Genomic DNA, 27422 nt, shown 5'->3' on the forward strand with positions numbered 1-27422 from the left:
AATTCCTCTGGTCTCCCAAAACACAAAAGCTGTCTTAGCATGTAAGCCACCAATATTGTAAGGTATTCAAAGGAAGCCATGATCTTGGCTGGGGTTCTAAGAACTACCGTAATGCTAATTCTACTAATATTAATAATATCTGGATAGCACCTACCACATTTTTAGACACTCAGTGAACAAGAAGAAAGGGAATTTGTGGAAAGGTTCTTGAAAATTAATAGTAGTGCCCAATGCATGACTAAGAAAAAAAAAATCATCCCAGGATGGCATTTCCCCCCACCCTTATCACTGGGCCAAGACAAATACTTGGAAGAACTATACTATCACTGAACACATTTGTACCAGTTGCCAGATTTTTCCTAGCTCTAACAGGTGTAGTGATATTGAAACTTTGTCATGGAAGTAATGGTATATAGAATGACTGCTTGATTTCAACATTTTAGCTGCCAGTCTCAAGAAACTACAGAATAGAAATTTACTACTACACACTATTTCAATGCTAGTATTAAGTATTTGGAGAAAGTATAAAGCATAGAGGTTTTTTGCTTTAATGGCTCATAAGAAATCAGCTGTTAAATTCAACTCAAAATTGAAATGAAACACCCCCCCCCCCCCCCCACAAACTCAAATACCTTAAGTTTTGGGCACCAGTAGCTCTTGAATTGCTAGGTCTAGAAATAAAAGTTTTATGGTGTGCCAAAGTTGGATTTCAAAGCATTCCAACAGTATAGGATATTTGATTCTAGCCCTGGTAGTTCACAATAAATCAGATTGTAAAATTGCTACTAGTCCATCAACCTAGCAGTGCTATTTCTGCACTAGCACAGGGTGAGCATAGCTAATCTCAGACCTTGGACCACTGCAATGATAATATGTTAATTAATACACAGTGGCTATAGACTTCCAATACATATCTTAACAAAATGTATTAGGATTTTAGCTACAATCTTGTCCTAACTCAAAACGCTTTTATTCCAAATAATACACAAATAAAGTAATACTGTTTACCTGGTCTTGGCACAGGCTGTGCTGCTGGGGTTTGAGTTTTCCGGGCAGAAGCACCTTCCTTTAAAAAAAAAAAAAAAAAAGTTAACATTTGAATAGCTTTTCTCTTATTCAGCTTCCCTTTTAGTTAAATATAAAACAGCTTTTTAATTATGATTAGGACATAACATATTCTAACAACTAAACATGCAGAAAACTGATCAGAAAACTCTTCACGACCACTGTTTTGGACTTAAAAAGTCTGAAAATTAAAAAAATAAAACCTTTTTTTTGCATGTTAATGGTCTAGCCACCACAATTAGTATATACCAGTCAACATTTTATCATAAGGCGAAATTGCTGATTTACAGGATTAACGTTTTCACCTTTTAATAAGTAAATACAAATATCTAGCTCTTAAATAGTGGTCTTTACCAGTAAATTTCAGAGCATTTTACAAGGGAGGTCGGTGTCATTAGATACGGCAACTGAGGCAGAGAGGTGAAGTGACTTGACCAAGGTTTCCCGGTAGACTAGTAGCAGAGCCAGGAATATAACCCAGGTCTCCTGAGTCTCAGTGCAGTGCACTGCTCTACCCACTAGGAAACAGTGCTTCCCTTTTTACATATGATCACTTGGACAAGATATAATATGTGAAGAAGTGGATAACTGTCCACATCACAAACCAAAACTGGTATTATTCTCTGAATCTACTCATGAGATGCTCTGGGCTGGAATGTTATGGCCAGGATTTTGAAAGGCATTTCTGTTCTGAAAAGTCCATATATAAAAACTGTACCTTCTTGCTCAGTAGATCTGAGCGTGTGTCTTCCATGTCTTATCTGTTTACTTTAACATACAAAAACAAATCTGTACCACCACTCTTTACTCCTGTTCGCTCTGCTGCGCCAACACATTAGCCAAGAGTGAGCCAATTATAATTGGTTCTGAATCAACATTACAGTTGTTTCAAATGGAAGGACAAATTCTGTTCTCATTTATTCCTGTGAAACGATATTGGATATAAAATCCTTAGATAATGCACAAATGCAAAAAGGACTAGCTTAAGTTTACAGGTCTGATTGCATAATCACTTTTTGATCTGTAAACTGAGCATACACTTGATCTGGAAATCATTGAGACATTACAAACACTGAACCCCAAAATACTATTGTTATGAAGTGCTCCGCAACCCTAAATGGGGAATGATTTTCCAAAGAGCTCTATGAAAGGGAGGTCATCACCTGCTTCCCATATGGGTATGTAAACAAGTAACACTGTGATCTGTAACTAAGAAAATTCGTCAGTAGGACACTGAAGACCAGGAGCTACTAGATCAATGACACTTTTAAAGTCACACAACCCCTCTAAATCTTAACGTTTCTCCAATATAAGTTAAAACCCAATCTTGATCTATAAAACTATGTGATATGAGCATAAGGATGCGTCAGCTGTCAACTTACTAAAAGGCTCAAATTCAGTCAGACATCTCTCCACTGAACTTCAAAAGAAAATGCCTGATTAATTACATACAGGTAGGACTCAGCTTAGTATACAGTCAGCTTCTTCAACTTCTAAAGCAACTACTCTGCTGCTGACCTTGATGCAGGGATTTAACTTCCTCCTTAGAAGAAAAGGATTAATGCTGAATTTCTCTGTGCGGTTTTCGGTTGATTAAAATACCATGGTCTATGCTGGCTGCTACATTAACTTTAAAAATAATTTTTGCAAGATATGCTGCATCTCTGCTCTGGACAAGCTATTTTTTGCCACTGTCCCTTCAGAGTAACTATTCAACTGCACAGAAATTGGTAAAAGTCAAAGCATTGCACTCTAAGGGCAAAGCAGCAAGCCAACTGGCAAGAGCAAAGGATGGCTACCTTAGAGAGATCCCTTGCTACTAAAGAACAGCTGGAATGTGAGACTCAACACCTTTATTTTTTTTTCCCCCCTGAGAAAGTGAGAATAAGATTTCCGCAGTCCATCTTTACAGGAAAGTCAATGTCATGGTTTGCATAAAGACAATGTTGCCACAAAGAGGTTTTAGTTGTATATTTTGAAGAATACTCTTAATGTTGCCTCCCATAAACTTAATGTAAAAAAAAATCCTAAATTAGTAAATTTCCTGAAAGGCATGGATGGGGGTGCAGGGAGAATCAGAGCAAACGCCCACAGATAAAGACAAAAGCTCACAAACATAGAAAAAGCCATAGCAATTCAGTTTTAAACAGAGTTTTAGATCATACCCTAGCACTATTCTTTCTCAGACTCTATAGCAACACTTTTGTATAGAAGTCCATACAGTTTGATTTTCAGAGAGTAAAGTCAGTTGTATTTATAGCACATAGCCCTTCCTTAAATTGTTGCCTTATTTCCCTCATCATATTAATATAATAAATTAATTTAATTATTAATTGAAAAACTTTTAAAAATACCAGCTAACCAACCTTAAAAAGTCATCTTATTGTGCATAATAAGAACATACAGCTCTTTAGACCCACCTGCTAAAAAGTGGCAATAGAAGTATTGGAAGGTGGGAGAGGAAAGAGTACAGGAATGCAGACGCGACATGCCAAGTCAAAGACAAGTCTGCAACCCTCCAGACACATTCTAGCATGAGAGCTGAGTGCAGAGTTTCAGCATTTTGTGACTATGTTTTTGAGGAAAATCACTAGACTTCCACTCACAGGACTGGGCAAGGCATGCTACATTCTTTGTCCCTGCAACATGCTGAACAACTTGAGTACTTCCAGCCAAATATACAGGGGGAAAAAGCAACAACTAAGTGCAGTAAACTCTGAAGCCTAACTAACATTGCCAACTATGTTCACTGCTAGTCATTTTAGCAGAAGCTAATGGCAAAGGAAGGCAAGGGAGTTAGACTCCCAATTCCCATTCAGTGAGATATGATTACCTAACTTCCTTTGGCTGGGGTTTTCAAGGGACAATAAATGTTTATGCATTGTGGTTGGATATTAGAGTCAGAGAGAGGTGGGAGACAACATCTGAGGGGAGAAATGTCTTCCCTGTGTAGCTACATCAGTAGAGTAGTTAAGTGAAAAAAGCCCAACAAAACCTGGAAAGCAGCATTCTATACTGAAGTGGATTTGGAATGTATGACAAGAGGCACAGTTAGCTCTCATCTGACTATATGTTAGTCACTCAATAGCAGAAAGATAAGAAATTATTTCCTAGAGTATAAAGCCCATTTTATACCATGCAACAACATTCACTAATCTTCCACATTTTAAAGGACCATTTAAGCTGCATGGGAAAAATTATGAAACCTGGACGAACTCTATACAATAAAGGACCTGTAAGAAAGCAGTACATTCTTGAAATCTTGGATAATACAGGACAGGCAAAAAGGAAGTCACCTATTCATTAAACAATCACTCTTCTAGTATTAGCACTGTTTAAGGAGGCAATGAAGCATTGCTAACCACACAGCTCCGTTCTCTGACATCCCAATTTCACAACGTGTTCTAAGAGCCCTGAGCAAATCCCCACTACACCAACATTGTGTTATAGTTGTCATACTTCTAGCTAGGTAAGACAGGACGGAACTCTTCAATAAAACCACTCCTTAAATCAGTCACAGGAGTCACTAGAGACACAGGGTACACTCCATCCCAAGGCCTGAGCACAATAACAGCACCTGCCAGCTATACAGGGTGGAGGATGGAGATTAGGAATCTAACAGTCAGGCTTGCAAGGAAGTGCTGAGAACTAGCACAAGGCCAGCTCCTAAAAATCCCTCTCCAAGCTACCCAGGATAAATCACTTGTACTTAATGTTAAAACCATATGGCACATTTCCAAAGGATACAGCTAATTCATATTTACTGTAGAACATTATGCACCTTCTTCAAAAGCTAAAAAATAATTTTTATGATAAATTGTTGTTTTGAACAGCATGCTGTCTCATAGCATCTGTTTTCAGATGGGTAGCACACAGAAATTGGCACTAAGAAGAACTGTACATCTGATTATCTTAGTTTTGTGGTCTTGCCATTATGAATTATAATGGCAAACTTTTGTTCTGTAAAACATATTTTGTGGTTTATATGTATGTGTGGTTTCTTTCTTCCATAGGCTATACAGATAATGCCAGAATAATATGTATACAAAACTACCCTGGGGATATTATTAATTTCAAGGGGCACATGTTTTTCCCTGAATTTTCATCTTTATTGTAGAACAAACCAATGATTCACACCTGAAGTCAAAGGAAAAATATAAATACCACCAAATAACTAGAGAATGGAAGCATTTAACACCGTGAAGTGACAAGATACCTGATTAGTTGTGCTGTAGCAAATAATTTCAACAATTATACTTAAATGAATGGATAATATACAAAGGTGACCAGCATCTGGGAGGGGGAAAATATTTGGACTCTTCAGAGAAATGAAGAATAAAGAATTAGGGTCAAAGTAAGGATTGTAATGAAGGAAAGAAGTGAAGTACAAAGAGTTCAACCAAGATTCAAAAAGCCATACTCCTATAAAAGACATCTTACTTTGAAATTGCTTTATTCCACCTCTTTTCCCTTTAAAATTACTGATGATTTAATCTTTCTGACCCTCACATTAAAAACTGTGCAGACCATGTAGAAGGAGAAGCAATTATTAATAACTGTTTAAAGAGTACGAGATTTCAACACTACTTGTTTAAAATTTCCTGCAATGAGACAAATATATCACACCTACTGAACGAATGACACTCATTGTCTCATAAAAGTTTCTGAATAACATGGAACTTTTTTGTTCAAAGGATGACATATCTAATTCTTATGCATAAACTGTGTTAGACTGGTAAGGAGTAGATTATGAATATTTATAAACAAATTCAGTAATTGTCACAAAACCCTGTAATTTCAAAAACACAAATCTACCTTAGACAGACTTCTTACACAATATTTTAATCATGACCAAGTTAGTTTAGTTTTCCTAATTTACCTTGCAAAGTTGTATTTCGCTAACTCATGACTTACACACTTAACATTAGGGTTTTAATCAGCTTTCATTATCTGTTTTTCTGCTCCCACGTAACTACCATTTCGCTTTTAGGTATGAGTATCAGCCTAATTTATTATTACATATTCAGTATATTCACAATATAACGGCATCCAATGTATGTGTTTTCAGTAAAGAGTCATTCATTCCATTTCAATACTCCTTGCTCCTACAGTATCAGACTCAACAACTCAAAATATGCATCAAGAGAACTTTAATCTTAAAGCATATTTCTCAAACTTCAATTACATAATAGAGCCTATGGTGAATGAACAATGGGTACTGTAGTATAAATTTAGATGGAATAAATGGGTCAAAGATGTTAACATAACCCAGTCAACGTCCAACATTAAACAGTGTTAAACAAGGTTCAATGTTTGGTATACAGAGACCTCAGACTGCTTAGAACCACAGCAAACACACCACTGAAATCCTTTTAAACTTTTATTAAAGATACAGAAAAGAAGAAGAAACAATTAAGCCATTTGAAGTATTAAGTAAGGCTTTCATTTTAACATTTCTTTTTCCCTTTAGCTGGAGAGAGGTTTAGAAGGAAAAAAAACCCTTGTTTTTTAGTGGTATCAAAGATGGCAACAACTGTCCTTTTTGGGAAAGGAGAAGTAGTTAGTTGAGATGAACTGGAGCTGTTGCTGCTGCTGCTAAAATCTGAAACTATTTCATGCCAGGAGGTGCATGTGATTCAGCTGGAGCTGGTAGAGATGGCGGTATTATCTGGGTCCCTCTTTCTGGCCCAGTCTGGTCAGGACATCTCTTAGTATTAGGACCAAAAAGGAGCAGGGACCTCAGGTAGCAGCCATGATGGTGAAGTTTGCTTCAGTAGCCTCCATCTGTTTTTCTACACACATACCCTCACCCTGCCCCCGGTCTCTTTCTTTAAGGAGACACAAAGGGAGTGATGAGTAGAACAGCCCATCCACTCATCATTCCCTCTACCAATTAGGCCTAATATCCAACTCACCAATTCTGGTTCATTAATTGCCAGTCCTCTATCTTCTGATTTTACTAAGCCTGATTACAACAGAGTTCTTGAATTATATCAATATGGTCTTTTTATTTGGACTAATTCAGTCTGTCTGGTTCTCTTGCAGATGTTTATAACATGCATTATTGAAAGTAACGACCTATTTTCCATCATCTTTTGTTATTATAAATTGTTGTATTATTTATAAACCTTTACATACTTTTTACAATTGAGCTCACAAAGTAAATTTATTGGCCCAATTATCACAACAGTACTCTAGACCTGTACCACTGGCATAAACACAAAATACAATAATACATCTAAAAATCTAACTCTTTGCACATAATTGAAGAAACCAAAAAATGATTTCTGATATTCTTACCTGTCCTTTTTGTTATGTTCTACTCAACTCTTGCTTTTTCAGATATTTTTCTATTTTGTGGTTTAGGAAGTTTTAAAGCCAACCAGCCTCTCATCACTCATAATGTGGTACATGCCATTTTCACAGTAAGACTATGGAACTAGATGTTAGCTAGTGAGTGAAACTTTCAAAATTTGCATACATTATATCGCTGCTCATAGGGTTTCCATATGAAAATCCACAATCTGACTGTACTGTTTTCTACCTTTTGAAGAAAACAGTTTTAGCAGCAAGGGACAGAGACATAAGTCTAGCTAGGCATAAAGCTACTGTTTCTATCTTTAAAAGACATCGAACCCCTGGGCTGCCCCCTGCCCCAAAGCACCCAAGTTTTAATCAGGGGTATATAGTACAAGTCATGGACAGGTCACAGGCAGTGAATTTTTGTTTACTGCCCGTGACCTGTCCATGGCTTTTACTAAAAATATCTGTGATTAAAACGTAACCTTACTTATCCTCACAAAAGCAACAGGGAGTTTCCCAGCTGTCACAGATTTAACCAACTCTAGTCATATTAACTAAGGCTATTATTTTTATAAAGTACACTAGTTTTTCCTCATATTCCTTAACCTAAAGTTGTCATAAGTGAATTAAATATTTTGTGATACATTATTCTTGCTTTTTTTGTTGACTTAATTTACAAAATTAGGTAACTGTCAATGGATTTCCCTGTCTTTAGTCAGGTCCCACTGTACATTTAAATACTGCCTATTTCTAAAGTCTGAAGGAGCATTAACATTCATAGTTTGAATTATATCAATTGACCGATGAATTGACAAAGTAATTTTCTTTAATTCTGGTATTGCCATAATATAAATCATTACCTACAATTTGGGAAAATACCCCTAAGATAAGACAGGTGTATATTGTGTTTTACAACCTTTTCCCAAGAAGCATGTGTTATTTTTCCTGGGAGGAATCTTTTGTGCATACAAGTTAGCTTGCATTCTAATGTAGAATGTAGTTACATTCTAACAACTTGGGTGGGGGCTGGTTATTTAAAAAGAGGTTGCTTCTTGCTACTATAAATTATAGCAGTGAGTGAAGCTTTCAAAATTTGTATGCCTTATCACTGCTCATCCGGTACCGAAATGGTTTCTATATAAAAACCCACAAATTGATTGCACTGTTTTTTGACCTTTTGAAGAAAACAGTTTTAGCAGCAAGGGACAGAATTGACAATTTGATGCCATCTTGTGGCTTTTCTAATTGTGGGAGTTTAATTCTCATTCTGGTCCTTTCAACATTTTTGCCCTTTATCGCATTTAAAAATAAACTTGTGCTAGAGTTTTACTCAGAAACATTAACATTTAAATACATCCATACTACCGAAATATAACGTAAGTGCAGGTAAAGAGGATAACATGGCAACAGAAAATAATAATTTGCACGGTCCACCTTCAGCCTGGACATATACAATGTAAAACAGCTTTCCATATTACTGCCACTATAGCTAGCCTAATAATTCAACATTTCATCATTAAGTTTTTCTACTTATTAAAAGTTTTGGCATTTCAATCATGGGCAAGAATGAAACACTTCATCTGACAGTGAACTTGTAAACTCCATAAATATTGAGGAACATTTACCTATTCAATTTCAGGGAGAACCATGTATACATATTATCTGATTTGCAACTACTACGGTATTATGATGGGAAAGCTGTACAAAGATGTGTGGTAGCAATGCCCAGAAAAACTAGAGAACCAAACAAATCAAATCTAGAATTATTGTTGAATGAGCTTCTGTTCTTTGAGAAAGTGAGGGTTTACAGTCTATATCAAGTATACATTTTTGTAGAAATTACATTTTATGTGCTTTAAATTACTACAAAGGAGAGACGCAATAAAAGGTGTAAAGACTTAGAGGTGGTAAACATGTGGCCTGCTTGAGACATCCTCCCATCCCACAATAATGATTCAGATTCTGTGAAATGCAAGATGTCAATTAAAAAAAGGTTTTTTGCCCTTATATCGGGGGGGGGGGGGGGGGTGGGTGGAACCCTTCTAAGTATGAATCAAGCACAAACAAATAACTCAAATGTAAACTGTCCCCATTCATCTCAGTGGTATGTTCTCTGTTAAGTCAAATGATTCTATCAACCACACAATTTTTAAATATTTTGGGCGTGAAACTTATATGGCTTGTCTGCACAGTTCTGTGCATACAAATCGCACGTGCATATAGTCAAAGGGCTGAAATAAATTCAAGTCTGAAAATGCTTACCATAATTTTACATTATATTTTTACTACTGAATCCTACTTCATTTCATCCTATTCAGGTTCTTATACCAGACTCCTTACTGTGGTAACTGAATGCAATTATGCAGGGGTTGCCAAACTTATTGACTCTCCTAGCTGCATCCGATAATCTTCAGAAATTTGAGAGCCGGGTGCGCCTGCTGGGGCTCAGGGCTTCAGCCCCGCTCCTGCTGAAAGCCCCGAGACACCACTCCCTCCCTGCAGGGCTGAAGCCCCTAGCCCCGTCACTCTGCTGCAGGGCACAAGCCCTGACCTCCCCCCCACCCCAGTCTGGTAGGTAGAGAATGGGGTGGCGGTATGGGGGGCTCCTCCAGCTGCACTTTATCAGTAAAAGAGCTGTATGCGGCCTGAGAGTTGCAGTTTGGCCACCCCTGCGATAGTAGCTTAATTGATACACTATTTAAGGGCCATCTCTACCACTGACCACTGGGAAAACTGAGGTGAATTGAGTATAACAGGTAGCCTATTTTATAGACCTGGCCCCTGACCATAATTCAGAATTAATTTGACACAATTTGTCTACAATATGAAGCAAAACTCTGCTATGGCCCCTTCATACCCCCCCCCCAAAGAATCACAATTAGGATCTTCATGCAAGCCTATTAATAATCAACTAGTCAGGAATAAGGCAAACATAATATGGGTCACTAAAGCTTAGAAAATATACTATATTAAGAATACAATTACAGTGGAGTCGCATCTTACGCAGGGGTTAGGTTCTAAAGTCAGCATGTAAGACGAAAATCGCGTATAGTCAAAATTACCCTTGAAAATCCCTTAAGTGGCCCATAAAGTACAGTATTCTGTACATGGTTTTGTGTACAGTATACAACCCTGTACAGTAATATGTATAAATGTAATGTATACAGTAATGTACAGTATATAAAGCGCACATATGCAAAATATAACTTTACAATACTGTATTTTTAACTACAGGGGATAATTACAGGGGGTCGTCAGGGCTTGATGACGATCCAGGAGACGGAGGTGACGGAGAGCGAGTCGTAGACGAAGTGGTTGGCTCTGGTTCAGCTTGAGAAGTTGATTGCGTAGGCTCATCTACTGCTGGTTGTTTTTCCTTGAAAAACATGGTGATCGGCAACTGTTGCTGTTGTCTCTTGAAGTGCTCAAACATTTCCTGATATGGTCTCAAATCATCTGTAATACCACATGTGATTTTGAGGCTTTGTTCCATAGAGGCCTCCAGAATGAAACACTTGTGGAACCAATCCAGAAACAATGCTGCCGTCACCTAAGCCTTTTTATTTGATTGCCAGAACACAGGCAGGAGATTTTTGTTCTTGCCTTTTAGGGCATGGGGATTTGCAGCCCTGTAGAGCAAGCCCGGCTTTATTAAAATGCCCAGCCACATTGCCACAAACACCACAATCACACAGTCTTTAGCTGCTTTGAAGCCAGGGGCTTTGTCTTTCTGCTTTCGAAATGTAAATGCGGTTGGGCATTTTTTTCCAGAAGAGCCCAGTCTCGTCAGCATTAAAAACTTGTTCCGGAAGATAGCCCTTTTCTTCTATGATTTTCTTCAATTGTTCGGGGTAGGCTTTTGCTGCCTCTTCATTGGCAGATGCAGCTTCACCAGTAGACTGTACATTTTTGAGGTTGAAGCGGTTCCTAAAACTGTTTAGCCAATCTTGGCTGGCTTTGAATTCCTTCTCACCAGAAGGCTGTCCCTCTTCAGCGGGAGGTTTGAACAATGCGTAGAGGCTAAGAGCCTTTTCTCGCAAAGCGTTGCCATCAATAGGCACATGTTTACAGTTCATGTCTTCCAGCCATAAGTTTAATGCCTTTTCAGTCTTCACTAAAGTCTTATCACACACCTGGCTCATCACCTTAGCAGTTATTGGAGCACTTGATGCCACGGCTTGACAAATTTCTCTCTCTCGAATCTTGATGGCACGATGCTAGATTCGTTGCGGCCATATTTAGGCGCCATATTGGAGACCGACATACCGTCTCTCAATAAGTCCAACACAGCCAGTTTTTCCTCCAGCATTGGAACAGATTGCTGTTTTTTCGGTTGAGCACCAGATGAAGTAGTTGGCTTGCGTTTAGGGGCTATGTTGTACGAAAAACATGCATCTTTAAACACTAGAATCACACACAGTGCGGCGAGATGCTCACACTATGAGAGGCATGCGGGAACTGAGACCGACTGAGGGAACAGCAGATTCACGTCTCCCATCTCACGCTCACTCCAGGTCATATGCTCATTGAGTGAAATGGTGGGTGCAATTGCCCGCACTATTGACAAGTATCTTCTTGTTTTTCTTTTTTTTTTTGCTGAGCGCGTATAGTTGAATTCGCGTACGTTAAATGCACGTATGATGCGACTCACCTATACATTTTTGTAATAACTTTGGTTTGAACTGGGACAATTTCTGTTTCATAACTTTTAGTCCAAAGCATGTCCTGAGGGAAGGAGAGGGCGGCACACAGGAAATTCCATGCAAGCCTGGGACCGAGCATCAAGCTCTTTCTCCCTCCGGACCCCTGGGCTCTGGGGAGGAGGCAGCTGTGTGGGTATCTGAGCCAGGGGGACAACGCGGCTGGACTCTGGGTGGGGGAGGGAGGTTGGGTGTGTTGGCTGGGGGGGAAGGGCCATATCTGGGCTCTGTGGGGGAGGGGTTGTGGGTGTCTGACCCCCCTGGCTGGGCTCAGAGAAACAGGAATTGGGTTGTCATAGGGTTTCTTTAACACTCTACTCCTGGGGAAATTTTTGTGTGTGTCTGTATTGTTACAGACATACTTGCTGACAGGTATTCTGAAATAAATTACCCAAATAATTGAAACTGGTATGATTATGTAGTGTTATTTTGATAAATAAAATTTGCAGAATTTTAAAATATTGTGTGCATAATTTTTTGGTGCAGAATTTTTAGGCACAGAATGTCCCCAGGAGTAATACGTGTAGGAAGCCTATTTAATCCTTCTACCCACCCCTACAAAAAAAAAAAAAAAGGAAAGGTCAGAGTAATTAGTGGACAGATCCTCCTCTCTCATGAGTTGTTTTCTATCTAGTGATTTCAACTCAGACTGTTGCCAACCTTCAGGCACGTAAGGAAGATTGGTAATAGAGTCAAAGTGAAAACTTAATATAAATATACATATTTATTTTACTTTGGATAAAAATTCTTTTATCCAGTTCATAGAGTCATTCAGAGTCCTGTTCTCCTCTGTCAAGCAAAGTCTTGTCCACAATATCCTAACTTCCATTTCTTTAAAATCAAGCAAGTTTCTCATTCTCTTGATTAGTCAGTAGAAGATGCACACGTAGATATCACTAAACAATTTATATATATTTCTTCCTGTTCAGATCATTAATTTGAAGAAAGATTTCAAGACTATTACTTGGTAGTAGAAAAGGCGTTTGACATAATTTCAAGTAATTAGAGAGCCAAAGGTTTGTTTAATCTTTGTTAAAAGGCAGGTGAATGGCAACACAATGCTATGCTCAGCATAGCACACTGAAAGTTTATATATTCTAAGTAGAATTAATGTGATGTATGAATTGAATAAAGTTTTCAACTGGGATGTGCATAATGAATTCATTGCAATCTTCTGGATAGCAGTGGGTAATATTAAAACTCCATGTTTGTGCATGGATTTGTGGTTTGAAAATCACCTGTGACTATGGCAAGGACTGAACAGAAATGTATATAACAGTGCAGTTTGATGCAGAAGCCGCATAGGCAGGCTAATATAAAAAAAATTAAGATCTGTTTAACTAGACATCTCTAACATTGTGGATTAAAAGAAGTTACACAATAAATACCAAGGAGTCTGGTGGCACCTTAAAGACTAACAGATTTATTTGGGCATAAGCTTTCGTGGGTAAAAAACCTCACTTCTTCAGATGCATGGAGTGAAAATTACAGATGCAGGCATTATATAAGGACACATGATGAGAAGGGAGTTACCTCACAAGTGGAGAACCAGTGTTGACAGGGCCAATTCAGTCAGGGTGGATGTAGTCCACTTCCAATAATAAACGAGGAGGTTTTAATTCCAAGAGAGGCAAAGCTGCTTTTGTAATGAGCCAGCCACTCCCAATCGCTATTCAAGCCCAAATTAATGGTGTTAAATTTGCAAATGAATTTTAGTTCTGCTGTTTCTCTTTGAAGTCTGTTTTTGAAGTTTTTTTGTTCAAGAATAGTTACTTTTAAATCTGTTATAGAATGTCCAGGGAGATTGAAGTGTTCACCTACTGGCTTTTGTATGTTACCATTCCTGATGTCCGATTGTGTCCATTTATTCTTTTATGTAGGGACTGTCCGGTTTGGCCAATGTACATGGCAGAGGGGCATTGCTGGCACATGATGGCATATATAACATTAGTAGACATGCAGGTGAATGAGCCCTGATGGTGTGGCTAGAGTAGATATGGGGACAGAGTAGGCAACGAGGTTTGCTATAGGGATTGGTTCCTGGGTTGGTGTTTCTGTGGTGTGGTGTATAGTTGCTGGTGAGTATTTGCTTCAGGTTGGGGGGGTTGTCTGTAAGCGAGGACTGGCCTGCCTCCCAAGGTCTGTGAGAGTGAGGGATCATTTTCCAGGATAGGTTGTAGATAATGTGCTGGAGAGGTTTTAGCTGGGGGCTGTACATGATGGCCAGTGGTGTTCTGTTATTTTCCATGTTGGGCCTGTCCTGTAGTAGGACCTATTAGTCTTTAAGGTGCCACTGGACTCCTTGTTGTTTTTGTGGATACAGACTAACACAGCTACCTCCTGATACTTGACAAAATAAATACCACACATTTCCTTTTTTACTCAAGTTTAAGAAAGGGAAAGCTCCATCTTAATTAGAAAGGATATGTATATGGATTTAAATACCTTTTATTCAAGTTTTAAAACAAGTGTCAGACCGATATTTCTCATGACAAGACATAAATTATCCTTTGGTTTGGGGTATTTTACTGGACTTCTGGTACTGACACACTGCAGGATCTTAATTTTAAAAATATGGCTCAGATGGTTTCCTAATAAGTAACACAACAAAGAAGTGGGAACATTCACATAATATAGACAAATACACACTATTGCAATTTGATTGCAAATGCTATTTAAAACTTTTATTCAAGCGAAGAGCGTTCGTATGTTCAAAAGAATATAATTACAGTGATGGGCAACTTCACACTAGTATGCAATGAATTAGTGCAGGAAGAGGCACAACAAGATTTACTCCAAAAAGGTGCATTTGTACTGTACTGTAAAGACCTGTGAAATATTAGCAATTCTGTGTGTGCCTGAGCATATCTATAAGCATAGCAGATGCTTTAAATGGTAGAGATGGACCTTTAGTATGTGATTTTAAATTAAAAAAAAAAGAAGAAGAAAATGCTATGATGTTATTTTTGAAAGAGGTTATTGAATTAAGTTTAAATAGCTTTGGAGTCCATTGTACAATAAATGCAAATTTCATGTACTATTGTGGAATTGTACGTAATTTTTAGGGTGACCAGAAGTCCCGATTTTATAGGGAGTGTCCCGATAGTCGAGGCTTTTTCTTATATAGCCGCCTAATTACCCCCTACCTCCTGTCCCAACTTTTCACACTTTCTATCTGGTCACCTTGGTAACTTTTCTAGGGGGGAAGATGTGTCCAGTGTAAATGTTAGAAAGTGCTATGAGCTTCAAAGAACTATTTTAGACAACGTGGCAGACAAGAAGGAACATTGGGCACAAACTAAGTTAAACAGGTTTCCTAGGAAATACCTGGGGTGGAGAGGAATGTGAATTCCACCCCTCGACCCAAACTTTGATGCTACACTTCAAGGAGAGAACCATTGCCTGGCTGATTACCAGTTTACAGTCTCTGACAACCAAAATCCAGGTTGTATAAATGGGGGGGCTAATCTATGAGTGTTCTTGTTCTGAACAAAAGCTGTGATGAACTTGTAACCAAAGAAACCCCATATGTGGAGTTTAAAGGACTGATAACTACCAGAGCTCCTACTGGAACTGGGGTCGGGGGAAGCACTGGTAAGCTCATTAACATGCATGTAGATTCTTTTATTGTTTTTAATGTTCTCTATAATGCTTTCACCTTAAGAATAAATGTACTTGCTTAAAAAGGTCTGTACAGTAGTTGCTAACTGTGGGCAACTACATTGTTTATAACCTTTAAGCAGAAAGCAAAGCATAGTCGCAGGCCTGTTGAGGCAGTCTGACTTGCTGGGAAACTCACAGTGTAGGGAGAGTACAGTGCAACCTGGAAAAGCCCCAGTCAGGAGGGAAAGAGACACAAGTCTCACCCCAAGAGAAGTGAGGGCAGAGGAGCCAGGATCCTTGAATGGGTGCTGGACCACAGAGGGGAAGTACAGACGCAGTTGTCCAGAACATTAACAGGGTTATTTTAAAAAGTCTCAGTGCTGGGAAAAGAGCAAAGGCTCCCTTTTCCAGTTTCTCCTTAGTGATTCAAAAATTTACTTCCAATACTGTGGTATGCCAAATAATTAAAATTCTGAGACACAATAAGATATATAAAACCCTCGTTTATCTCCGTTTACTTTCTGAATAAATTATCTACCACAATACTTTTTAAAAATAATTTTATATCCTGTCTTCTCTTCCATTCACTGGAAAAATTTGTCTACACCTTATTAGTTTGAGCAACCCTAGATCACAATGATTTTATCCTTGTGGTGACAGAAGAACACAACTTCATGGGTGGTCATGGTCACAGAGTTGGAGGCAGTTTTCCAAGTAATCACCTTGGAAGGCTCCGAATATCAGAACCAAGCCCTTGATTATGTTTCTGTATCCCTTGAGGAGCCAATGCACAGAGCAGAACACTGGGGTGAAGTGCTCTCAGCCTGTGTTGCTGAGTAGAATATTACCCTATGGTTTTCAAATGCTTTGTTTTTCAGCCTCACATACTGGAAAGCTGCTGCATTCTGATCAATTTTTCAGGCTCAGAAGCTTTATCCATAGATCTAATGAATTTCAATAAATCCTAGAAGTGTTTGTATCATTGTGGTCAAATCAGAATAGAATGAGCTATGGGAGAGTCTTCTGGCCAGCCATACATGGAAATAGATGTTTTTAAACAGCCAGAGACCAAGAGTAGTGAGGACTCCTGAAGAATTCCAAGACTGCAGATTCTCTTGATAATTGGGGAGCAGACACTCAGTGAAGAGTAATATTCTAGACATGGTGAGTACTTTACAAGGCTTCCCTCACCAGGAACCGTGATCACCCTCATATCTTGGATCAGTTGTAAAGAGCTATTGGGGACAGGATGCCATTACTGCTTGAGGATAAATAAGTATAGAGCTGGCTGTCATCCACGTAATGCTTGGTAGTTGCAGTTTATGCTACCGCAGGATATCGTCCAATGGTTTCACACAGTTCAGAGGTTCTAAAACTTTAGCATGGGCTACACCTTAAGAGAGAGAGTTATGGAGAATGTCTCCTCCCATTACCAGTCACATCACACATCCCATTTCCAATTCCTTAGCATTCATGTGGAAATTACAGCAATTGCTTATCTGTAAAAGTAATACTTGGAAGAAGTAATGTGCTTTTATCTGACTTTCTGGGCAATTTGGAAACCAGCACCATGTGACCTATCAAGTCTCTCACAGCACCAATAAGTAGCCTATAGATATCCAGCAGTCCAGAAACCAGTTTGAGAACTACTGATAAAGATAATGAGCAAGACGTCAGGGGTGGGAATGACAGATTTGTGGGATTTCACACATGAAAGCCACAGAGACTGATGAATAGTTCTATACCATAAGTTTCTATGTCTGGTCTCAGATGTACTAGAGTCACCTCAAAGCATTTCTATTCTGATATGACAACTATTTTCTTTCAGGTAGTCTCTGGGACTACACACAGAGCCAGTCACACACTGGAACTTGTTCAGGCTATATGTGGACAGGGGCATGGCAAAAACTATTATGCCCTGTTTATTATGTGATTCTTACTCTAGCCAAGGATAAGTGAGAACTCTCCATCTTCAAACAAATGTTGTACCACTGTGGTCTGCCCCTGGAAGCTTACGGACCCATCTTAAATTCTAACCCATATGCAAAGAAAACGCCACACAGTCAAGCAAGCAATAAAAAAAACTGGAAACCACTGACTGCTAATATTACTGTGGAACCAGGTGCCCACCCCCTTCCATTACACCACAGATCTCTTTGGTCTTTTGATAGCCTATATCAAAAGCAGCAGAAAGGAAGAAAATCTGTTCACTACCACTGATGCTCATGAGTGGACCAAGTTAGAATATGACATAAGGAATGGTTACGGAGAAACACAAGACATTGTATTTATTTCTCTGCCACAATGGCAGCAAAGTCATGCCTCAGACACAGTAGAGAACAATTTTAAAATTGTATTCCCCTATGGTTTTCAAATGCTTTGTTTTTCAGACGCACATACAGTCAGTACCAGAAAGTTAACAAAATTCCAGGCACTGTATATGTATAAATATGCAAAAATAACTACCCCTCTAGACAAAGCTCTTAGTCTCAAATGAAAGTAATAGCTGTTACGGGGAAAATAAGTTAACTGATAAATTGCTGTTAGACCATTTTTCCCCCCCGCACTCCCTTAATATGTAACATTTCAACACTCCTTGACAACAAATTAATAGTTTATTCAAAGTAACAGATCTACTCTTGATTGAAAGTTTTAACAATTAAGCACAAAAAATCTAATCCATAATAAAACAGACAGGAAAGTCACTTGTCATTTAGTGAGCAAGTCTCATTAAAAACACCCATGTCAGACAAAGACTGACTGTTCTCAACAGAAACTAAACACACCATAGTGTGCACCTACCTGATACTGGCTTATTTTGTCACAACTGGGGAAGGGTGGGGAGGGGGGAATCGCTGTTTTGAAAACAAACAGATCTGATACTTGTCTGCCATGCTAATGTGTTCCTCTACCCATCCAACTGAAGTATGAACCAGAAAATAGGAAGTCTTTTGTTTGGTTTCAATCAAATGGAAGACAAGAAAAACAAATCCAAGTCTGTCAAGACGAAAAATCAGTCTCAACATTCAATTTTTTGTAATCATGTAACTTTGATAGTGTTGCAAACTAAAATGCTACATCTTATCTGTATTGAGCACAACATGATTGCCTATTAACTTGTTAAGAGGTAGGTTAATACTTTGCTACAAAGAATTGGTTAGAAATACATAAATACGAACATTTTCAATGTTATTTCTACGCATGAATCTTCAAGATTGCAGGCCACAATCAAACTGAGATTACAATAAATTTCTGGGCATGTACCTGAGTACTAGACACTCATGCAACAGACACTTCATTGTTCTAAACTATGAAAGAGGCATATAGTGATTATTATGATTTTAACCACAGAAAATTTAGCAAGAGAAAATAAATATCCTAGTAAGTTATTTAAAGCTATCATGGGCAATGAAATGGGAAAAAATACTGGATGACAGAGAGGCAATTAACAATAACAAAACAATCTCCAATTTGCCTCAAAGTTATATTTTTGTTTATCAGAAGTAGAGATGAAGACCGTGTTAGTATCTCAGGGAACATCTAATACTGCAATAAAAAACCCACAATACTAAGTACTCAGTGCCCAGGTCAACTAACTTGGGCTCATGGAGCTTGGGCCCTGAGCACCTCCCCATCGGGGGATTTCAGAGTCCGGCCTTTAGCCCAACCCCGAATATCTACACTGAAATGTTTGGTCCTGCAGCCTGAGCCCCACAAGCCCCAGTCAGCTGACCAGGGCCAGTCATAGCCATGCTGTGGCTCTTTCACTGCAGCACAGACACACCCTGAGAAAACAGCCAAGCGTCAGGTTTTGCCTGGAGAGGAAAGGAAATTCAACTGATGTCACACAGAATTGCTCAATAATACAAACATGAAAGCCGATGCAGATATACTATGACGACCAGTAAATAATGCATAAGAAATGGTGTGATAAAATCAGATTCTACACAGATTAAGATTTTAGAAGTTTATGCTAGAGCACTTATTTCTGGATTATAACAAAATTAAAAATTCAAGTAGCTTTTGACAGAATACTTACTGTTTAAAATTATGAATGCTGAAAAAATTACTCACAATTTAGAGCAACAAGGAGGAAGACATTCTGAAAAACCACTTGTATGTGGTATAGTCTTGGAAACTTTGTTTCTTTATAGACAATGCAGCAATATTATTAGGACTAGTGCGCTCACTGTACTAATAAAATACCCATTCACTAATTCCTCATTTACAATTAGATTGTGTGGCCTATCCCCAAATAGTTTATCCATTAAGTGTGTGCCATATTGATTTTGAATCATTCCAGTTTATTAATTGAAGTGTTGTGTGGTACCAAGTCAAACATCTTACAGAAGTTTAGCGTATTTTACATCAACACGATTACCTTTATCAACCAAACTTGTCATCTCGTAAAAAAAAAAAAAAAAAGTTAGACAATTTTTTTTTCATAAACCCGTGTTGACTGGCATTAATAATAGAGAATTACTAAAGAATTCAATAAGGGTTATATTGGTCATTTCATTATTTTATCTGGGACTGAAGTCAGGCTGATAGCACTATAAGTTACCCATGTCATGCTGTTTACTCCTTTTAAAGGATGCCAAAATATTAGCTTTCTTCCAGTTCTCTGGAACTTCCCCAGTGTTCTAAGACTTACTGAAAACCCAGCAAGATCCCCAGCCAGCTCTTTTAAAATTCTTGGATGCAAGTAAGCTGGACTTGCAGATTTAAAAGCATTTAGCCTTAGTAGCTGCTGATTAGCATTCTCCTGAGTTACTCTTCGAGTGGAAAGTGTTTCATTATCATAATATGCTATGACTACATCTAGCTTTTCCCCCAATATTTATTTCTGCCTTTTCTGCATTATTACTGACAGTTCTACCACTTCCACCTAGAAATGGACCAATACCATTGTCGGGATTCTTTTTGTTCCCAATATACTTAAACTCCTCATTGTTCCTAACTCCACTGGCCAAGACTTCTCCTTGTTTGCTTTCACTTCCCCTTATCAATTTTCTATAGTTCCTAGCTTCTGATTTATATTAATGTCTATCAACTTTCCCTTTCTTCCATTTGTTTATATATACACACAGGGTTATCCTATTTAAATTACATACACAGAGACACATAGGTAGGTAGATTTTTATGGCTGCTTGCACTTTCTGTCTAAGTCTAGTTGGTTTCTGACCAGTGTGGCCTTCTCTCTAGATTGTAGCTTTCTGGGATTCTAGTAAAATGTTTTAAAGCAGTTCCCAATTGTCATTCATAATTCATGAATTTACTGAGAAAGTAAGAGACTGCATATGTAAAACATGCCCATGACTATCATTGCAAGCATAATGTTTGCATTTCTTGACTAGTGCAACCTTTTCCATCTTAACACTGTAATAAAATTTTTGCACTCAGTATGTGCAGAGCTATCATTAGTTGTGTAATACTATAGCAAAAGTGCTCTATAACATACATACATTTAACTCTCTCAATTGTTGGATTAAAATGCTAATGTTTTCATTTGTTTATTTACACATGCATTTTTATTAAAATTCAGATTATTAAAATTCTTGGTTTGTATTCTGAATACATACATTGTTCTAGTTCATGACATGACACTTAGATACAAGGGTATCAAAGCTCAATTTTATAAGGATTTATCCAAGTACTATAATTAAGTTACTCAGCTATTAACAGGCTATAAATATGTGAAAGGATTTTGGCCGCATAAAACCACATGAGAAGAGAGTGTTTCCACTGAGTCGTCTGCCATTTTCAGCTTTCTTTGGTATTGCTTCTAGCTCCCCATTATTCTGCTCTCCTCTGCAGTGAAGTGTGAAGAAAGTTAAATTAAGAACTTCCGAAAGCAGTGAGAAGATGACATGCTACTTTTATTATTCATGCCATGTATGAGTCACATGTTAGATGGCTTTCCCCTAAACTTTCATGCAACTGTATCAGGGGGTCTAGTTATAGCACAGATGTCCTTTGAAATAGTCAGAGCACAGCTGCGTTTTGTAGCGCAGACAGTCTTTATAAGTGAAGGTCAACAGTAAGTGGCTACAAAGAGCCACAGTAATCCGTCAGCAGACCCCATCAGCTCCCCTTCTCTCCCCCGCAACCCTGGCCCCAGTGCCTCCCATTCACGGGCCCTGCCGATCAGCGCCTCCCCCTCCCTCCTGATCAGCTGTTTCTTGGCTGCAGGAAGCTCTGGGGGGAGGAGTGAGGGCACGGCCGGCTCAGGGGAGGGTGCGGAGTGGGGGCACGGCCTGTGGCAGAGCAGTGAGCATCCCCCGGCATATTAGAAAGTTGGCGCCTGTAGCTCCAGCCCCGGAGTCAGTGCCTATGCAAGGAGCCGCATATTAACTTCTGAAGAACCGCATGTGGCTCCGGAACCACACGTTGGCCAGCGCTGGGATAGAGGGTTTGAATATGCTCCATTTTAAAAACAGTTTTAGTAATTCTGTATCTTATTTACAAAAGAGGTTTTACAACTTTACTGTTCAGCATTAAATGGTAATGCCGAGCTGTCACTGAGCTGCTGAAGATATTGTTGACTGGCCTGGAGTTATCTGGCAAGAAATATCTGTTAGTGCTCCTAGAATTTTAGCAGAATTCCAGTTGTCCCTAACACCCCTCTGGATTTTACAATAAACCTGAATGAAATAGCAGAATCTCTCCTTTAGAATTTCACTCCTAGGACCCAAGTCCTGATAACTTTGAACAGTTAGATGATGGCTACTAAGAAGTGAAAGAAAGAGTTTGGAGGCAGGCGGGCAATAATATTTACCCAAAGAGTAACATTTAGAGTGCCAAAATGGATTTTATTGAGAACAACCAACATGTGGCTTGCTGGAGCTTTGTGCACAAATTGATTGTGTAAAGCTCTCATAAAAACTATCAGATGCTCCAGGGACTTGTCCACTGTCATCCTTACTTCACTTTGTTTTGATTTTTAACAAAAGAAGTCAGCTCTCTCTTTTAACAATGTTCCTTAGTAAGGGACAGGAAATTAGAGCTATATGCAGCTAGAAAACCTAGTAATATCCTCTACAATAAATAAATAAATAAATAAAATAAAATAAAATAAAATACACATTTGTTTATTCCTTTGCTCTTGCTAAGATACAGGTTTTGGTTAATTAAAAATAAGAATGCAGGACCCAACGTCATAATACTTTTATTCCTTATTCCTAAACTTTCAAGATTTAGGATTATATATACACGTACATAGATGGCCATAAAACAGAACAACTAATAATCTGGTTTATGATTCTGAATTAAGAAGTCTAAAATATACTTTACCATCAATCAAAAGGAAAGATACATTTACTACAGAGATGAAGTCTAGCTTGAAGATAAGACCACTAAAGATGAAGATGAAGTTTTATTTGCTGAATAGTGTCAATGCACTGAGATCTGATGGGTCTACACAGTTCCTAAAAAAGTGGATTGGAGGGGGGGAAAACCATATTTTTAATTTGGTTGCAAGATATGAATATTTCTCTGAGTAAATGTATGAAACCAAAATCATTATGACACCCATGTAAGGAAGACTGGTTGATATTTGGAGAAGCTAGACACATGTTTGTGAATATTGTTCTAAGTACTAGATAACTCCCCATGACAAAGCTGCTCTATGCAGAGTAGGTTACATTTATCTGATATTGTGGAGTAGATAATGCTCAGAGGACGGTAAATGTGATTTACTTGTTTTGAACAAAGACAACTATAATCAATTATCTCTTAAGACATCACCAAATTTGGTCCGCTGGTTGGATCATTAGCTTCCCCAGCTTGCTCTGGGTACTGATGGGGAGTGTGGCGAGTATGCTGATATGCTAAAGACTGCAAGTAACAGAAAGGTATGGGATGATGATAGCATACCATACCAACACAGATATCTGCTGGGTGGGCCCAATTATAAGGAGAGTGAAATGGCAAGAAATTTGCCCTTTTCCCATAGCAAAAGTATCCTTTAAAGATTTAGGGATATATAACCTCAAAAATTAGGAGATTATTTTACTCTAATTATATACCCTTTCCTGAAAAAGTATAAAGACTTATAAGAATGGAAAGTCCTTACTGTCAGCTGGCTAAGCAGAACAGATTTAATTATTATTAGTAAGTCATCCTTGCTTCACTCCACTCTCTCAATATCATGATTCCCATTAATTGACTGATACAGTACTTTAAAAAAAGCATACTGATCTAATAAAAACTTTCATCTGGGAAGGAAACAATCAGTAAGATGGGGCCTCCAAAAAAACCGAGAGGCCTGCCTCTTCCAAAATTAAATTTTACACATTGCAAAATGCAGTACTGATAGACCGTCTAGTATAAGCCAACAAAGTAACAATGAAAAGTACACTTGGATGCTTAGCTATAAAACCCCCCAAAAGACCAAATTAAAAAAAATAACGTGTGTGTAACCTAACACTCCTTCTGCCTTAGACTCCTTAGCCTTACTGACTTGAGAATTTTCTAAATGTCTGACTCCTCAGATTAGGCTTTATCATTTATTCTAATTAACATTATGGATCCAAAAGATTTGCAGAGGTTTATATCTTAGATCAAGGAGAATTCAAGGGCAATTTTCAAGGGGAATTTTTTAAAAATTAATCATCTATCTTCAATCATTAATGGGTTCTCAAAGTTTTTCAAGTATCTAGTAGATATTATGCATGCTTCTTTGTGTATAAAAATTAAACAAATAAATCTATTAGTGAAACTGAATCTCATCTTTTAGGAAAGACTGGACATAAGGGAACCATACCTGAGGTTTACTCTGCTTTCAGTAAGTTATTTTTTAATGGCAAATTCCCGTTTTTGTATACAACATAAACTGATATAGGAAGATAGCTCAACATAGAAGAAAGGATTCAAACTTTCCCTACTTTTAATCAATATTCTCGTCCTAATTTAGGGTTATCAAATTCATCAGTATCACCTTTTTCCTTCATTTGATGAATACTGATTTTTTTCTCTAATCTTAAACTGTAATACATGGTCACTAGAGTCCGCACAATGGAGGTCTTCAGTCTGGTCTGTGGTCTTTGAATGGATGATAAGCTGTTTACATTCAACTGCAGGGATTGTACTCCACACTGTTTTACAACTGAAGAGACTGCTTTTTGGTTTATAATTTGCTCCCTTTGACAGAACTGGTTGTTCATTTGTACAGCCTTTAAAATTGCAACAGCCACTATGAGGTTACAAGCTGAATCCAATTAATCAAAAAGATCTTGGTCATGGAAGTGTGAATCAAGAATGTAGGCTGTATTATGTGTGGGAGTGATCATTTTATTTTATCCATGTAGTGTTACCTATTATATTTTTCTCTTCAGTTTTTGTAAGTGGATGGCATTCTGAAATCTCACAAATACCTTTCTTACCATGGAGCAACTTGTTCTTGGCATCATTTATAAATGGAGATATTCTATCTCCTAGAACTGGAAGGGACCTTGAAAGGTCATTGAGTCCAGCCCCCTGCCTTCACTAGCAGGACCAAGTACTGATTTTGCCCCAGATCCCTAAGTGGCCCCCTCTAGGATTGAACTCACAACCCTGGGTTTAGTAGGCCAATGCTCAAACCACTGAGCTATCCCTCCTTCCCTCATATTCTGAATGGACTATGTTAAAAAATCCAAAAGAAACGATCCTAAGAATGTTAGAGCTGATTACTCGGGGGCAATACACAGCCAGCTCTTCTTCAACCGCAGCTGACTGAAGAGCCATATTTGAAGATCTTTGAGACAGTTAATGGAAAGTATGACAAGGCTTACTCAGTACAAATGAAATTAAGTGCTGTACTGAATGACACAAAAAATGGCTGCTGGTACTTTTATTGAAAAAACTTAATGCTCTTCACTTTTGACACATGTAAAGAGAAAGCTGTCAGAACTGCTACATTACCAATGAAAAGCTGCATTGTATGGGCACCCATAACATCTTAGGTGTGCATATTCATTTATCATTAAATCCTAAGCACAGCTCATAATAGCCACATTGCTGGTCACAATGAAAATAAAAGATAGGAAACAAAGGGTAAGAATAAATGGTCAGTTTACAGAATGGAGAGAGGTAACTAGTGGTGTCCCCAGCGGGTCTGTACTGGGACTAGTCCTATTCAACATATTCATAAATGATCTGGAAAAAGGGATAAACAGTGAGGCGGCAAAATTTGCAGATCATAACTATCTTGCGTAGTTTTGTAAGTCCCAGGCAGACTGCAAAGAGCTACAAAAGGATCTCTCAAAACTGGGTGACTGGAAAACAAAATGGCAGATGAAATTCAATTTTGATAAATGCAAAGTAATACACATAGGAAAACAATCCCAATTATACATATAAAATGATGGGATCTAGATTAGCTATTACCACTTAAGAAAGATCTTGGAGTCATTCTGGATAGCTCTCTGAAAACATCCACTCAATGTGCAGCTGTAGTCAAAAAAGCTAATAGAATGTTGGGAATCATTAAGAAAGGGATAGATAATAAGACAGGAAATATAATAGTGCCTCTATATAAATCCATGATACACACCCACATCTTGAATACTGCATGCAGATGTCATCGCCCCATCTCAAAAAAGATATATTGGAATTGGAAAAGGTTCAGAAAAGGGCAACAAAAATTATTAGAGGTATGGAATGGCTGCCATATGAGGCGAGATCAATAAGATTGGGTCTTTTCAGCTCGGAAAAAAAGACAACTAAGGGGAGACATGATAAAGGTCTATAAAATCATGACTAGTGGGGAGAAAGTAAATAAGGAAGTGTTATGAGAAGGAGTAAAAACACAAGAACTAGGGGTCACCAAATGAAATTAATAGGCAGCAGGTTTAAAGCAAACAAAAGGAAGTATTTTTTTTCACACAATGCACAGTCAACCTGTGGAACTCCTTGCCAGAGGATGTTGTGAAGGCCAAGACTATAACAGGGTTCAAAAAAGAACTAGATAAATTCATGGAGGATAGGTCCACCAATGGCTACTAGCCAAGATGGGCAGGGATGGTGACCCTAGCTTCTGTTTGCCAGAAGCTGGGAATGGGCGACAGGGAATGGATCACTTGATTACCTTTTATATTCATTCCCTCTGGTGCACCTGGTGTTGGCCACTGTCGGAAGCCAGGATACTGGGCTAGATGGACCTTTGGCCTGAACTAGTATGGCCGTGCTTATGTAACCTTCTGTGGACCCAATATATTGATTATGTTTTTAAACTGTCAGCAATATACTGATGACACCCTCATTGGAAATACTGCTTCAATCAATCAGACACTAGAGACATGTGAGGAGCTTGCACAATAACACCAACTCTCTTTTTCACATCATCCACTTCACAGGGAAGATGGAGGGGGATGATCAAGCATATAAGGATTTTCAACTATATGAAATGGCATACTGCTGGCACAACTATATCTAGCAAAGGTGTGGTGTCAAGTTAGTGTGCCAATGACCAGAAAAAAATATCCAAAAACCTTTTAATACCCATTTGATGAACATCTGAGGATCTTCCAGGAGTAAGAGATTTTAATGCTGAAGCAGAGTAGCAAAACTCTTATTTGCCCATATCATTCTCTTCATCAAAAGACTCTGACAGCATCATCATGAAACATGAAGATGAAGCAGAAGGGGGATGCACAGAAGAAAACTTTTGTGCAGACCAGTTTTTCCTTTCTTGCTGTTTGACTGCAGTAGTCTATCTTTGACAGTAGCAGAATACATTACAAGAATTAAAAAAATGTTTGTTCATTCTAA

At 38.3% G+C, this 27422-nt stretch overlaps 1 protein-coding gene across 1 annotated transcript in view; it reads right to left on the reverse strand.

Annotated features, from left to right (window-relative positions):
• CDC73 (cell division cycle 73) overlaps window positions 1-27422 on the reverse strand; it is a 182376-nt gene that overhangs the window by 45108 nt on the left and 109846 nt on the right. Inside the window, exon 11 of the mRNA XM_005306881.5 lies at window positions 1009-1066. Within this exon, the coding sequence (XP_005306938.1) occupies window positions 1009-1066 (58 nt within the window). The remainder of the gene's footprint in view (window positions 1-1008; window positions 1067-27422) is intronic.

Source organism: Chrysemys picta, chromosome 8 (genome assembly GCF_011386835.1).
Source record: "Chrysemys picta bellii isolate R12L10 chromosome 8, ASM1138683v2, whole genome shotgun sequence".
NCBI classification, from domain to species: Eukaryota; Metazoa; Chordata; order Testudines; family Emydidae; genus Chrysemys; species Chrysemys picta.